Below are 16,381 nucleotides of genomic sequence, written 5' to 3' on the forward strand. Positions count from 1 at the left end.
GGGAACTAACTTCCCTCCTAAGTAAGGGTGCTGGGAAATTCCGTACAAGGCATTTCAGGCTTTTCCAGTATACAGTACTACAGACTAGAAAGCCCTTCTTGACATTCCCATTAAGATGGCAGCTCCAGCCACAGGCAGGGAGGAAGGGGAAAGATGGCATCGCCTGTGTGTAAGCAAATGAGAAGTCAGATGTGAATAGCCACAAGAATGAGAAAGCAGAACAAAGCACCTCAAGAAACTAGTTGTGTCTTAAACAAACCTGAACATGACATTACATAGAGCTGAGACACAAGTGCAGAGACAGAAAAAAAACAGACAAGCATCAAAAAGTTGTATCATTAGATTAATTTTCAGAAATTTACTAAAATGCACACAAGAGATTTATCACAAAACCAGCTTAACTCCTCTGTATTTCAACAATAGGTTTATTTTAAGAAACATAACATGACATTAAGTAAAAATGCAAAATTGTGCAATTATGGCAAAATGTTTAAAAATCCACACATTTGCCCTCATAGGACTACAGTACTTCTTACTAACATACCTGAGCACTGAATGTTGGATGCCATTTCTAAACAGCCTTACGAACAGGGAGCTCTTCGATTTCATGTAGAACATACACACACTGCATGTCTGCTGCACCAAAATCGCTTTTAGTTATTCTAAGTTTAACTGATTGGAATCAAGTGGAAATTATAAAAGGTTTCCTTCTAAAGTAACTAATAATTTTTGAAAAGAGATTTACACTCATGTAAGTCCTTACTATGCTAGAAATTCATTTCATAGAGGGGAATAAAATTAATCCAGAAAAAAACACCAGGTGGGGAAAATGTACAGATTACTGCTTAAATATTATCAGTACCTTTGGTGCAATATATTTTTTTTTTGTGCTGTGCAAGTTTATTTGAGCCTGACTCTAACGCGAAACTCTACCAGGAATCTGACTTTCAGCAAAACGCAGAAGCAATTAAGAATTGGCAAAATGTCACAGCTACATTACTGTCTCAACAAACTCCTCATGCACAAGATTCAGTATATTCTACTCCCACGGCAAGTTCCAGGATTTAGCTTTTAAACACATTACAGACTTGGATCACACCCTCAGTTTGAATGGTTAAACAGAATGGAGATCTTCGTACTTTAGTGCAGATAAACAAAATTAACAAACCTACTGCAGAATGAACCACAGCAAATTGTACTTCTATACATCACATGACCAGTCAGTTGCTAACTCAATTCTATTTCATAGTTTCAAGTAATATATTGAAATTTGTTCTACTAAATAAATATAGAAGATTGTCAAAAAGCAGCAAGAAGTCTTGTAAATATTCAACCAAGCTTAAAAAAAAACAAACCCAAAACAAGAAAGTTACATAACACTTTGCCAAAAAAGAAAAAAAAAAAAAGGTTTTACACACAACTGCAACACTGTTAGGGAGGGTGCTTCAGAAAGCTTGCAGCTAGAGGCCTACAACAGCGCAAAGAGCTAGCCAAGGACTAAGGATCATTTTAAAAATCAAATCAGTTTACTTTTAAAAAAACTCCTATTCTTGGCTATGGAGATATATAAAACAGTACCCAGAAGAAAACCAAACACAATCAAAGAAACAACACACCTCAACACTGCTGGAAAATGCAGTCTTAGCAAGAATCATTGCTTCAACTTCAAGGAAAAAAAAAAAAAAAATCAGGCGCTCACATTTGAAACAACGGGTTTGGTGAGTCTCTGGAAGATGAGGTATGTAATGCAAAGTGGCATATTTTTTTTTCCTTTTCATTTCACAGTTTTTTTTGTTTGTTTTTGCCTTTTAAACATTTTGTGCAAGAATTAATAGAACCAGACAAGTATTTTTGTGTATTAGAAAGATTCCATTTGGAAACAGTAAGACCACATAATAAACAAACATTATCCAAATACTCAGCCATGCCAGAGGGATAAACAATGAGCTAAATATTTGGCTTACTGAAATATCAGCTGTTAAGCCAGATAATGGTAAGCACTTACAGCCAGTGATGGCCAATGCCATTTCAAGTTAACTGGTTCACTTCGATTAATTTGAGAAAATAGGGAAGAGATAACACAGCTCTGCAAAAATTAGAGCTGTAACAAGTTAAACCTGGCAAATTACAGCTGATACGAGTTTTAGGATTCATCTTTTCCCTTTTAAATCCAGTTTTCACTACTGAAGTAGAGGCTAAACTTATTTACTTCTTAAAAATAAGTTAAACGTTCAATATGTAGAGGAAAGTGTTGCCATATATTGGATCCTTATTCTCTATTCACATCTAAGATTATTTAAGCCATGGACACTTACTGACAATTTTGCTTTAATACACTGGAAAATGAAGACAGCTCAGTAGTGCAAATTTTCACATTATAGATCAGAACGAAATAAAAGGAATTTGAGGGCTTTGCTGCAGGAAAAAAAAAGAAAAACAACTCGTAAAGTTAAGCCACACTTTTCCAAATTACTGGAGCACATGCCAACTCTGCACATAGCACTGCACTTTAGTGGAGACAGAATGAACACTCCACACAAAGAAAAAAATCAGTATTAAGGCCATATCCTGTCACCATTCTGTGCAAGAACACCACTGCAGTAAAAATGTTACATTACAAAAGACAATTTGATGACAGGACAGGGCCTGAAGACAGACACACACACTCCATGAAAAATAATAGGCTGTCTTAACCAGTAGCATAAAGTTAGCCCATTTCAGACAAACAAGTATTATAAATGTACTAGCACCATCAACTTTTGGGTTAAAGCCCTTTATGGGATGAAAAAAAGGTTTTAAGCAGTGTTAAAAAAAAAATATATTTTTACAGCACTACATCTGTGTGGCAGAAAAGAGGTGTTGGGATATCCTGCCTCCCATCATTAAGCTCAATTTTAACAAAACCCCACAGACAGGAAGTGGTGCAGTGATCTGAACAGGCCTCTGTCCACAGCAAAGGTACTCCATGTTCCAATTCTGCTTGGAGATTTTCCTTTCAAATTGTAGTGCACAAACATCACAAAAATCTTAGCAGACTTCAAAAACAGTACAAAAAAAAGATAATTATTAATCGGGATCTACCATTTCTCTATGCACTTTCAATCCAAAATAACAATAAAAAAAAAAAACTTAGTGATATTGCCTCAAATTTTACCCGTATTTAAAAAAAAAGAGAAAAAAAGAAGTCACTTCAAAACATCTTGGACACCCTTAGCTATTAATGCTAGATTTTCTTTCACTGTAGTGCATAGTTATCCTGGCTCTTCCACTTAATTTGCTCTTACCACAAAAACATCCCTCTAAGTATGACGTGATTAAGTGTTTACCAGAAAAAAAATGCTGATAATTGCACTTTGTAACCTCCTTCTCATTTCCCAAGAAATTATCAGTAAATATGAAACTGAACCAGTAATTCTCTCCCCAGACTGCAACCTTTAAAGAGCACCCATCCCCATATACAAAAAACTGCCCGCTTCAGCTTACAATAAATACTGACAGATTTTCTTTGTTTTCTTTTAAGACATGTTTTCTCTAGCATCAGATCACCATTGAAATCACTAAGGCCTGTTACTGGAAAATAAAATTTAAATAACTTTCTGAAGACACTGCGGATACAATTTAGCAACAACACATTCAAAATGCCGGCCTAAATCCCAGAGCCTATCTGGAGTCTCATACACTTTTTGCCACTGGTCAGCAACCTCATCATACTGGTAGAGTGAATTCTTCCTGCTGGTTCTGAAAACATACTCTTCAACAGTGACTTGAGTAGCTCTGACAAACAGATGGAGTTTGTTTTTGAGGAGTACGAGTTTTATATATGGATTAATGGACTGATCACATGGAAAGTCTTTTTTTCGAGTCCACTTATTTTGTTCAATGTCATAGGCCTCTACGGTTAACATACGTTGATGGTTTCCACAGGTTCCAGCTATGTAGTAGATGGAGTCATTGTATACAGTTGCCAAGCCTTGGATTCTAGGCACAGTCATAGGGGTCAAAAATCCCCAGTAATCCTTCTGAGGATCATAGCAGAGAAAAAATTCCCCTGAAAAGAGAGGAAAAATAAAACATAACTTATGCTTCATTTCCAGAACAGCAAATTCTGCAGCCACTAAGCTTTCAGGTATGTTCTTCCACAAACAGAAATGGTCTACCAATGTTTAAAAAACTTGATCCCATTAAAAAAACCCAACACCATCACCTGCTTTCTTCCGAGTGCATTAGAAAAATATCAACATGAGTAAAATCTACTTCGAGTTTCTATTCCAGCTGAAGAAGAGGGAATGTATTCCAGCTGAAGAAGAGGGAATGCGAAGCCTATCAGAAGTACAATGCTTTACATATTTCCCATCTATCCTTCACTACTACTAAGCCATGCTTAATAGTTTGGGACAAAACCTTTCAAGATTCCAGTCTTGAAATGTCTGCAGTATTTGTTTAGCTATTTACCATCTTCAAAACATGTCCTCAGCAGTCTGGGAGTCACAGTTCAGCGCCTGAAAGCTGTTAAATCTAAGCAAATAGTTATGTCTTGTACTACACACAGACTTGGAAGCTACTTGTATCAGGTAGCTGGGTTACACTTTCAGATTGATTTGTTTAAAAGGATACCAGGTGAATACTTGCATGAAGCTACTGATTCATTATTAGTTTTGTGATTAGATTACAAAACACCTCTTCTGGCAATCACTCAGAGTAGCATCTACAGACTGCACATAAGAAGATTAGCTAACTGAAAGCTCAAGCACGTGAGCTCACGTTCATCTTTTTTGGTTTAAAGAACATGGATAAAGACCACCTTGTGTTTTGAAAAGCCTGGAAGAGATGTCTAACAATTGCCAAATATTAGTATAAATCAGATCACATATAATTTCACATGGCTAAATGAAGAATTCTAACCAAGCTGCTGTGTAACCAAGCACCTCAAGAAGAAGCAGGAAGAGAGAAATAATACAGTAAAATGAGTGAATCATAGCTGAAGATATCAAGCCTTACAGATAACATTTTTTTGACTATTGTCATTTGTTCTGCAGTGTAATCTCCTACGACTGATGCCCATGTTCCATTGACATCTTAACATCCTATCAATCCTTACTGACTACTCTAAACTTACAAGCTTCCTCTAGAAAAATTATTGAAAGTTAACTTTATACTACTTCAGCAACTCAATCAAGGTTTTATCTACCACACTCAAATGGAAAAGTTGCCTATTTCCTCTAACATGAATCTTTACTATTTGCTAATTAGCACAGTGAAGTAGCTTGCTTATTCATGTGAGCATCAAGTAGCCATTTAAATCACTAAAGCACAAAATTAGTACAGCTAAAACTTGTAAACAAGGTGCACTCTTTTCTATAGACTATAATATCCACTTTTTAGCAGTTCTAAGAAACATTTAAATCATGAACAAATACTCTACCAAGTTAAATATTCTTCAGCATTTCTTTTTAACCTCCTAAAGCAGATGGCTGACCCCAGAGAAGTCAGAGATTGAAAGAACTTGCTGGTGTAACAGAATTATTTAAAGCCACAACCAACAAGAGTCAAACCTGCTACAGAAAAAGAATGGAAGAAGAAAACTCTCTGCAAATTGCATGGAAACCCAACAACTGTACCAAGTGACAGGAATGCAGAGTCAAGGAATCAGGTTGAGTTCTTCTGGTAAGTAAACAATGACCTTACAACAGTCTCGATCCATTTTCTTTCCTGTGGTCCAGCTTTGTATGGAGAGAGACCCAAGGAGAGAGCTGGTATAGATCTAACACCCCAACTTCTGTGTTTACATAGGTGACACTTAGCAAAACATAAGCAAGACACTCCCTCTTTCTTTTCTTGGGACTCTTAATACATTCTCATAGAGCACTCTCAGCGCTTTTAACTGTTGACTGTTCTATGGCTCATGTATATGTTTTATACAAGATCTTCAGAAATAAAATAAAGAGAAGAATAAATTATTTGATCCATTCCCATAATGATTCTTTTTACTCATTCAAGAAGTACTAACTAACACACCAATGAGTCTGATCATTTACCAGAAGAAATGACATAAAGGCAGTACTATAACTACTGACCAAAGAAACAGAATGATCTAGAAAGAGATAAATCATCTTTCTTATTACCAGGACAACTTCAAAAAGCAGGGTAGGCAGGAAATGAAAGCCTACAGTGGTTAATTGGCTCTTACAAGTCACCAAGAATACAGGCACCAGGCTTAGCTAAATAAAATGTTAAGTGCTTTTCATAGGACAATATATTTTCTTCAACATTAGTGCAGTTCACCCAGATAAAGAATATTTAATAAAGAATTTTCACAGCAAAATTTAAATACTATCCTGTTGACTTAGAACACTACCAAAAATGCCATTTGTGCAATAACTCAATACTACAACTTAGTGACACATTCCCAGGACCCAAGAACTCAAGCAGCAACCTTGCTCTTCTGTGCCCACTGCTCTCCCTAGCTTTCTTCCATCCCATGGTCCCAGGACACTCTTCAAATGTTCAGGTAACCTGGGTTTTCCAAGGTGCTTAAGAGAGTGCAGTCAGACTGAACAATCCCCAATTCCAGTAAAACACCATATAGTCAAACCACCTTACCCTCTAAAACATAGATGTTATCCTTATATTCCACAGCACTATGAAACTCCATTGCTACTGGCATTGGACAGACAGCTGTCCAACAGTTCTCTCGGCTGTCATAACACTCCACAGACTTGAGTGAGTTTCGCCCATCTCCTTCATAAACACGACCACCTATTGCATACAGTTTACCACAGCAATGAACCAATTTGCAGCCTATTCTGGCTCGCAACAAAGGAGCTTTCGGAATCCACCTATTGCCAGAGTGATCATACATCCAAAAATCACTCTCTGCTCTGTGGTCAATGGAGACCTCGCTGCTGCTTGGTCTGTAACCACCCGCAATATAAATATCATTATCAGGAGATACAAGAATTCCAACCTCCCTCAAGTCATTTGGTGGCTTGCATAGTTTAAACACTCTCCCTGTGACCGAATCTAAACAAGGCACTGTTTGCTTCTTTCCTGAGTGTTTGTGGGCAGCATCAAAGCATATGATCATTTCAGAAGCGGTCATTCCAAGCCGTTGTGTGTAGCCATTGGCACTATGTTGTCCCTTTTGTACACAGCTTTTGGCCATAGCCTGTGCAAACATGGGAGGGATTTTCTCTAAAAATGTCTCTTCCAACAGTGGCATACGGATGCATTTGGCAAATATTTCTGGAAGGTGCACTTCTCTCTTACTTTGTTCATGCTCAAACCACCTTATAATGCTGTCATAAACATGTTCTTCTTTGTCTACATTTAAATCGTCACTGTCGAGTATACTTATCAGTTGGTCTTTTCTCAACTGAAGAAATTCTTGCTCTTTGGTGACACTCAGAAACTTTTTACGAATGTAGTCTTGTGATCTGTCTTTCAGTTCCTGATGACCATAGTGATCAGCAAAGATAAACACCCCAATGGAGTTCTGCGGGTCCAAATGACTGATCATATATTTAGCACACTGGTCTTGTATGGAAGGGATCTGGAAGATACTAGCTGCAGTGAACAAAGCTTGAACGTTGGCCTCTGTCAGCATTACTCTGGAGGTATATGCATAGTTCAACACCAAATGCATTGACTCTGCTTCAACACCAACTATACGAACTTCCTTCTGGGTGCTCTCTGTAAGGCCGCTAGTGAACATAGATCTACAAAAGAAAAACATTTAGCAGTTTATTTGTAATTACCTTCTAACTACAGGTATAAGAAATGAAGTTATACTAAACAAATAATCCAAATGCGTTTGCCCTTATATCAGCACAAATACATTTATCACTGATGTTATGCTGTCCTGTCTGGGTACCTAAATATAAGATCAGTTCTAGACTAACTGAAACAACTTAACAAGAAATCTCAGCCTGGCACTAAGCTCACAAACCCCATATTAAAATTCACTCAGTTTACAAGCAAGGCTCTTGACATATCTATGAGTCTTTGCTCTCAATTTCCAACATGTTATTTCATATGCATATTCTAGCATGCTACAATATATAACTTTAAAATGAGAGAAGTAGTCTCAATACACTGTTAGCATATCCAAGATACTCTCAATCCTACAGGCATATTTTATTGCTTTGTTGGTTTAAGTATGTGACATTTCCTCTAACGAAACTCCTCTTTGATAAACAGACACTGATAATTCATTGAGGTTGAGAGAACAATAATCACTACTTACTAGGTGCACTATCTTATGGACAGTTACACAGAATATTAGTACAAGTGTGATTTTCAATTCTCATTTTTATGATTCTGCTTTTGATTGCTAGAACAATGGACTATTATACCTGAAATAAGGACTGATTGCAGCAAGAACATTCCTATGACAGGAGAATGTCTTCCCATGATCCACTTCCACTACGATATCTGTCAATTGTCCTTCATCATACATGGTTTTAAGCTGTTGAAGAATACTACAAGCATGGAAAGGGTCTATTCCACTGCTGACTGTGTTTGAAGAAGGAATTCCGTTCAGTGTTTGTGAAAACTTACTTGGTTCTACAAAGCAAAATTGAAACTGTTTAATAGAAAAAAAAAAAAACAAACCCAAAACACATATTCCAAAGAAATCCACGCACAAACAAGAACAGGCACAAATTAATATTCCTTACTTCCTCACTGTCATCATTCATCAACAGCAAGTCTAACATTTTCCAGGGTGAGTAAAGACATAACGATACCTCAATCATTTTTTTTCCTTTTCCCAACACACATGTAGGTTACCATTAACCTACAAAATCATATTCATTAAGAAAAAAATTCATTTAAATAGTTCATATTTATTGTATAAATAAATATGGGGGGAAATTAAGTCAAGAATCACAATGCTTACTGATTTATAAAATGAAAAAACAAAGAAAGCAGAAGAATAAAATCATATCATAATTCCGCCTACTCTCCTATCAGCATTCCAGGATTCTATATGTATGTACTTAACTTGACACTGAAACAGGAACTGGTCCCTAACTTACACAAGGGATGGTTAATGCGTAGACTCATGAGGTAACAGCTCTACAGTAAATATGTTGGGCAACAAACTTAAATTCACACAAGCGTGTCTATACGGTTACATGTTTTTCTTTACAAATAAAATAATATTGCCATTTAAAATTACTCAGGTATGAAGGAGCCTGCACATCATTGTGAAAACACAAAACGCGGTGCATGTGCTTCTGAGTAACGTGCGATATGCCTGATGAAGTAAATCCCAAAGAAAATTGAGCAATATCTCAAGCACAAAAATCTGTTTCGTAATAGCAGCAAATTTTTTTTCGCAACAACAAAGGAGTGCTCAAAAGAAAAACATTAGGTGGTAAGAGCTGTAGATCAGGTAGAGCTGCTGACTGCAACAGAGAATGCTTCCAACAAATTTTGGGCAACACAAAGGGGCAAAGAGGACAGCAAACAACAATGCTGCTGATGAATAAGAGACTTAAATTCTAACTCATGGCGATATATAGCAGTTACAATATCTCATACTCATAATCTAGACAGGCAAAGAGCAGTCAAAACTAAACCAGTCAGGATCTGCTGCTGGGCACACATTTCCCATGGCAGGCTGGGGACCAAAAATTGTCAGTGTCTCTTCAAAGCACTGTCAGGAAAAGTCTTCATCATTTTTTTTTTTTCCTCAAATACAGTAGTAAATACTTGAAGGTAAAATCTGCAACAGGGGCGTTTATCACAGTACTAAGCTAGAACATTCAAAACTAAGTAATCGTGAAGGAAGGGGAGAATTTGTATCTCTACCTGATTAGAAACCATGTTGATCACTAGCAAATTCAAAGTAACTAATACTTTGCTAGATCAGTTCCAAGGCTTCGTACCCGGAAAAGCTTTGATGTACAATAAAATTTTGATGTAGCTACCACTGCAGAAGAGTTTAACTTGCTTCCTAACACTCAAAAAGATGTAAAATAGTTCTTCTCTGACCCTGCCAGTCACTTGGGCAATGAGCACATGCAATCAAGGCAGCTTGCAGTGCCAAAGATACTCAGTCCTGTATTCCAGTTGTTCTATTTAATCCTTGACTCAATCTACATTACAGCTTTCACCCCATAAAACCTTCCCAGTCGCTTCCACTTTCTCTCTCTCACCCAAAGCAACTTTCTCCTCCCTTGATACTCCCCTCACTTGCACCTCAAAATTTTAACTGTTCCTCTCAGATACCACCTCAAAATACTCTCACCATTAATTTCTCAGACACCTCTCCCTTCTCCAGCCCACATATCCACCTTCACAGAAGCCTTTCACCACAGATAACCCCACTCCTCCCACTCACCTCAGCTCTCCTCACACAGACCAGGGTGAGGGATATCCCTCCTTTCACCCTAACAAAGACCAGCACCATGCCTCATCCCCTGCTCTCTCCCCATACATAGGCCCTCACCCCAGCCCTAAGCCCAGCCCCACAGACACAAAACACTCAGGCCCCATGCTCCGTAGCCCTCTCCCACACTCACTCAGGCCCTATACCCCCTGCCCTCTCCCCACACTCATTCAGGCCCCACAACCCCCTGCCCTCTCCCCACACACAGGCCCCATACCCCCCTGCCCTCTCCCCACACACAGGCCCCATACCCCCGTGCCCTCTCCCCACACACAGGCCCCCATAGCCTCCCGCCCTCTCCCCACACACAGGCCCCCATAGCCTCCCGCCCTCTCCCCACACACAGGCCCCCATAGCCTCCCGCCCTCTCCCCACACACAGGCCCCCATAGCCTCCCGCCCTCTCCCCACACACAGGCCCCCATAGCCTCCCGCCCTCTCCCCACACACAGGCCCCCATAGCCTCCCGCCCTCTCTCCACACACAGGCCCTATACCCCCCTCCCTCCCCACACACAGGCCCCATACCCCCCACCTCCTCACACACAGGCCCCATACCCCCCACCTCCCTCTCCCCACACACAGGCCCCATACCCCCCACCTCCTCACACACAGGCCCCATACCCCCCCCCCCTCCCCACACACAGGCCCCATACCTCCCCTGCCCTCTCCCCACACACAGGCCCACACCCATAGCCCTGACCCAAGCCCCACGGCCACCTCTCAGGCATTCCCTCGCCCCACCGGGCCCAGCCGCTCCCGATCTCTCACACGGGCCCCGCGGGTCCCTCAGCACCCGGGCCCGGCGCCCTCAGCAGCGACCCCTCCCGGGCCGCTCCTGCCCGCTCCCGCGGCCCTGCCGCACCGACCTCCTAACGCTGCCATTCTCGGGGCCCCGCTCCGGCGGCGGGAGAGGGGGGCGGCCCAAAAGGAAATGTCACCGGCACCGCTTCCCCTGCGCCGCCCGCTCCCCGCACCGACCGACCCGGGCCGCGCCGATTGGCCAGCATCCGCGCTGCCTGCCGGGAAATGTAGTGCCGGGGCATGCTGGGAGTCGTAGTTCCCGCCGAGAGACCTCATGGGAGTTGTAGTTCTCAGGCCACGGCTGCCCGGGGCGGGCTCTGCCTGTCGCTTAGCAACGAGAAGGCGGGCGCCTCAGGGGTGGCGGCCATTTTGGGGCTCTGAGGCAGGGGTCTCTGAGCGGGCCCAGAGACTTGATCCAAAGCGGGGCTTGCAAGGCAGTTGGGGAGGGGACTGTTACAAGGGCTCGGGGGAATGGTGTTAAATTGGAGTGGGGAAAGATTTAGACTATACATTAGGAAGAAATTCTTCACGATGATGGGGGAGACACTGGCACAGGTTGCCCAGCTGTGTCTGCCCCCTCCTTGGAGGTGTTCAAGGCCGGGTTGGATGGGGCTTTGAGCAGCCTGGGCAGGTTGGAGTCTGGAACTGGATGGGATTTGAGGTCACTTCCAACTGAAAGCATTTTATTGTTCTGTGATGCTTAATGCTTCCTTCGGCTGCTCAACCCTCTGGGGGCACAAGTCTTGTCTGGAGCACAAGCGGGCAGAAGGGCGAGGGTGGGGATTCTCCCCCTCTGTTCTCTTGAGACCCACCTGGAGGCTCCAAAGAGACCTTAGAGCAGCTTCCAGTACCTGAAAGGGCTACAGGAAAGCTGGGGAGGGGCTTTTTACAAGGGCATGGAGTCCCTGGATGATGGGAATGGCTTTAAATTGGTGGAGAAAAGATTTAAACTAGACGTTAGGAAGAAATTCTTCACAATGAGAGTGGGGAGGCGCTGGCACAGGTTGCCCAGCAGTGGCTGCCCCCTCCCTGGAGGTGTTCAAGGCCGGGTTGGATGGGCTTTAAGGTCCCTTCCAACCCAAATCTTTCCATGATTCTATGAAAGTGCTCTCCTCTCCAGGGGCAGAAATGGCCTCTCTGTATAATTAAATACCACAATTCCTGCTTTATCAGGCCTTGCACTGCCTCACTCGCATCCACGCTGACCTGCACCTCCTGGGCAAAGCCCTCCAAGCTCCCAGGGTGATCAGAGCTCACCCAGAGCCTGTCTGCCCAGAAGCCAGCAGCGTGCCCAGGTGGCCAAGAAGGCCAATGGCAGCCTGGCCTGTATCAGAAACAGGTCAAGGGAGTGATTCTGCCCCTGTACTTGGCATTGGTGAGGCTGCACCTCGAATCCTGCATTCAGTTTTGGTCCCCTCACTACAAGAAAGACATTGAGGGGCTGGAGCACATGCAGGGAAGGGCAATGGAGCTGGGGAAGGGGCTGGAGAACAAGTCTTATAGAAGTGGCTGAGGGAACTGGGGTTGTTCAGCCTGGAGTAAAGGAGGCTGAGGGGAAACCTTATCACTGTGTACAGCTTCTTGAAAGGAGGTTGTAGTGAGGTGGGTGTTGGTCTCTTCTCCCAAGTGACAGGCGATAGGACAAGAGGAAATGACCTCAAATTGCACCAGGGGAGGTCGGCTTGGGCATTAGGAAAAATGTCTTCAGCAAAAGGGTTCTCAGGCACTGGAACAGGCTGCCCAAGGAGGTGATTAAGTCACCATCCCTGGAGGGATTTAAAAGACGGGTGGATGAGGTGCTAAGGGATATGGTTTAATAGTGGACAGGTATGGTTGGACTTGATGATCTCAAAAGTCTTTTCCAACCTAGTGTTTCTATGATTCTATTCTATGAAGGCTGAGGAGAACAGACACTATGGCTGCTGCTGGAAAAACACTAGAAAAGTCGGGAAAGAAAATGCCTGCCACCATGCAGGTGCTGCAAGGACATGGTCAGGTGCAGGGCAGGGTCTGGATGTCATGACCAGAGCTGCACAAGGCTGGATTAACTTCTAATGACAAACCTGTAATCAACTCCTTGGTCTGGAAGTTTGTCATGCTGGGTGTTCTTTTTGTTTGTACCCACCAGCACAGTGGTCAGCTGAATCAGCCGTACCAGCCCTACACAGAGAGCAGCTGAGTAATGCCAGTAGGCAAAGCAACCATTGCATTGCCAACGACCTTTACTATCACAAAGCATGTTTCTCTCTCCACTCCAGAGATCAAATGGCCGATAGTCACCAGCTTTTCCAGTTCTCTGCAGCAACAAGCCACTGGTTTCATTCCTGGCAACGGAGTCATTACCAGAAGTGTACTGTGGAAGAGGTTTTTTTCTTCCTTCATGAAAGAGAATTGATGAAAGAATAATTAACATATACTGGAAATATTCAGAAGTCCAGTCTATTTTTCTGGTTTTAATCTAAATAGATTTAGTACAGCTTTTAGATGGAAATTTTGTTTTGTTAAGAAAAAAAAAAAAAGCAAACAAAAGCCCAATTTAAATCATGTTTTAAAAATACATCTTTTATCTCTCAGAAATAATGTGGTATGAGTCCATTACCAATGCTCAAAAGCAGATGAATTTAAAGGCAAGCATAGTACCACTCTGTGTCCTCTGACTGCTGCTTATGTGGTTTTCCTTTCACTTGAAAGGCATAGCTTTTCCCTAGTTCAGCAATTATCAGTGGTGTCCCCACTGCTGCCGATAATAATGCCACACAGCACAGGAATGATAGAGACTCTGATGAAGGAGGTGTAAAAGAAAATAGAACTTCACGTCTGCAAATCGATTCTGCAGTTTTCCAATTTCCCCATTCAGCAATGGCATGGCCTGTGAAATTGTCCCTAGAAATATAAAATGAAGGGAAGGAGAATACCTCCACTCTTACCTTTTAGCAAATGACATTGCCTGATACAGTTAATTTCCTTTGGTGTTGACACTTAGGTTGGGCTGTGCTAGTGTTCAAAATGCAGAAGCGAATTGGAGAATGTTTTTAAATATAGATACCACACCGAACCAGTATTTTGGAGCAACTGCTTTTCTTGAAGTAGCTTACCTCTGTAAGATTTTTGGTGAGCAAGTAAATTGTCATACAAACAAGTTTAAATGTTCTTTAGGAGACACTGATATCAGCACTTTCTCTTAGTCTGAAGTCTCTCAAATGTAAAACACCGTCACTCGCTCCCATCCCTGCAAACCTGCATCAGCATTCCCTAGCACTCAGGACGTTTAGCACAGCGTTGCACTCCCATGGAAGTCCAGGGACCAGGCTTGTTCACCTTGCTCTGCGTATTGTTTACTGGATCTCTCAGGTGCAAAATGAGAAGCATGTTGCTCTGAAATCCATGGCAGTCACATGTCAAAGCTGGGTGTTATAAATGGCACTTGCATTGCATTGAACAAAAGCATTAGAACCAATTCTTTCGGAAAGTACAGATGCTTAGCGAGTTCCAGCTCCCTTTCATTTTGCCACATCCTTTTCATTCTCTCTTCTGTCTTTGTTTTGCGTGGGAAGCGATGCAGGCCTAGTATTTGAGTGTAGAACTAGAAGTCAAAGAACTGGGGTTTGGGCTTGGTGCTGATGCTAATTTACTGCATGCTGTTGATGAAATCATTTAATTTCATGGATTTTGCCTTCCTGGGAGACAATGAGGAGCTATGAAGCCCTTGGAGATATATTGATCTAAATTCCTTTATCAGTATTGTAACAATTTTTGATAGCGCGGGTTTGGGTTTTTTTTATTCTTCTGCCTAGTGTTGCACTGAAGCTGATGAAACCATTTTAAGATTTTGCTAGAATCCAAAATGTCCTGGTTATTGAGGGACTGGGATGCCTTTGCTTACACTTTAATTTCACACCTTTTATCATTCCTGCAGATACAGCTTGAAAACGTACAGCTGAAAATACTTGATGGAGAAAGTGTTTTTTCTGATTTGATATTCTAAAAGTTCAAAAATAAAGGTGGAATAATACTGACTCAGAAGGAACACAGAGTCCACGTATATACTTATAAGTGATTAGAAACATTGCCCTCCTCCTTACGAACTCAGAACTGGCACTGCTTGTTCTGGGATTCTTGCCTTCAGAATAATGAATGTCTTTGTCGTGAGGCCAAGCAAGAAAAAAGGGAAAGGAAAAAGTTTCAGGAGAAAATGAAAAAAAAAACCAACACATTTTTTCAAATATTTGAGAACTTAGAAAATACCGGAAAAAAAGTCTGAGCAAACAATGAAGCTACTGAAAATGTCACCTACACAACAAGTTAATTAGAAAACTGTGGCTCATCTGCCTTCAGTGTGGGGACCAAGAGAGCATCAGATCTCTGGAAAATTGTTGGCTTAGATCATCTGGTGGGGAGCTGCCCGAACCATCGCCAGTGCTTTTGCTGCACAAGAGATGAAGCACAGAGCACTTCCTGAGGCTCCAGCTCTTGCTACACAGTATTGAGCAGGACTTCTCATGAATTCTGTTGGCAAAATGATGATAATAAATGCAACTGAACCAAAATTTGAAGAAAAACATGAATAGGGTTCATTGAAGCAGCTTTAAAAGAGAACAATTTTTAATCCACATTAATATTTCTATTTGCATTTTTGCAAATTCATTTGGTATTTCATGTGTAGTTTTAAATTGTAGGAAGAAATCATTGCAGTCTTATCCTTTTTTGGTTTTGGTTTTTTTTTTCCCCTTCTTGGACATTCCTTGTATGGTGTTTTTTTGCTGAATAGTGGAGGGCATCGGGAAGGGAAGGGCCAGCCACACAGTCCAAGCAGAGGAAAGCAGGGTTTGCAGAAGCTTGACAAGACTTCTTAGTTTTTCACAGTAACATTTTGAATGGTCACTTTTTTTTCATTAATGTCTTGAGGGTATTGGGTTTTTTAAAAAAAAAAACATTAATTTCCAGCAAAATTGAGTAACTATAAAATTTAAATACAATAGTAAAAAATATTGACATTACTTGCCATCTCTCAAAAAGGTCTCAATTACTAATATTTGCCATTCTTCAGTTATTTGTATGTGTAAGTTCATACTGGGAGCCTGTGAGAAGTAATGCAGCTGATACCACTGCACTCTGAAAGCACTCCGTATTTTAATTGGAAAAGTCTTGATATAAGCTGTGGAACAATCTATCCTTGGAAAACATTC

General features: G+C 41.4%; 1 protein-coding gene across 1 annotated transcript; it reads right to left on the minus strand.

Annotated features, from left to right (window-relative positions):
- Positions 1-302: 302 nt before the first annotated feature.
- On the minus strand, positions 303-11,384 carry KBTBD8 (kelch repeat and BTB domain containing 8). The gene is made up of 4 exons (XM_054076916.1): positions 11,261-11,384; positions 8,352-8,562; positions 6,601-7,715; positions 303-4,048 (listed from the first exon to the last, which is right to left on the minus strand). The coding sequence occupies exons 1-4, from the start codon at positions 11,274-11,276 to the stop codon at positions 3,585-3,587; spliced, it is 1,806 nt and encodes a 601-aa protein (XP_053932891.1). The 5' UTR covers positions 11,277-11,384; the 3' UTR covers positions 303-3,584.
- Positions 11,385-16,381: the final 4,997 nt, after the last annotated feature.

Source organism: Cuculus canorus, chromosome 11, assembly GCF_017976375.1.
Source record: "Cuculus canorus isolate bCucCan1 chromosome 11, bCucCan1.pri, whole genome shotgun sequence".
NCBI classification, from domain to species: domain Eukaryota; kingdom Metazoa; phylum Chordata; class Aves; order Cuculiformes; family Cuculidae; genus Cuculus; species Cuculus canorus.

Coding starts and splice junctions, on each gene's coding strand:
- KBTBD8 (XM_054076916.1), bottom strand. Junction 7,716..8,351: donor GCAATCAGTCCTTATTTCAG/GTATAATAGTCC, acceptor TTTCTTTTGTAG/ATCTATGTTCACTAGCGGCC. Junction 4,049..6,600: donor TAACATCTATGTTTTAGAGG/GTAAGGTGGTTT, acceptor CTCTCTTTTCAG/GGGAATTTTTTCTCTGCTAT.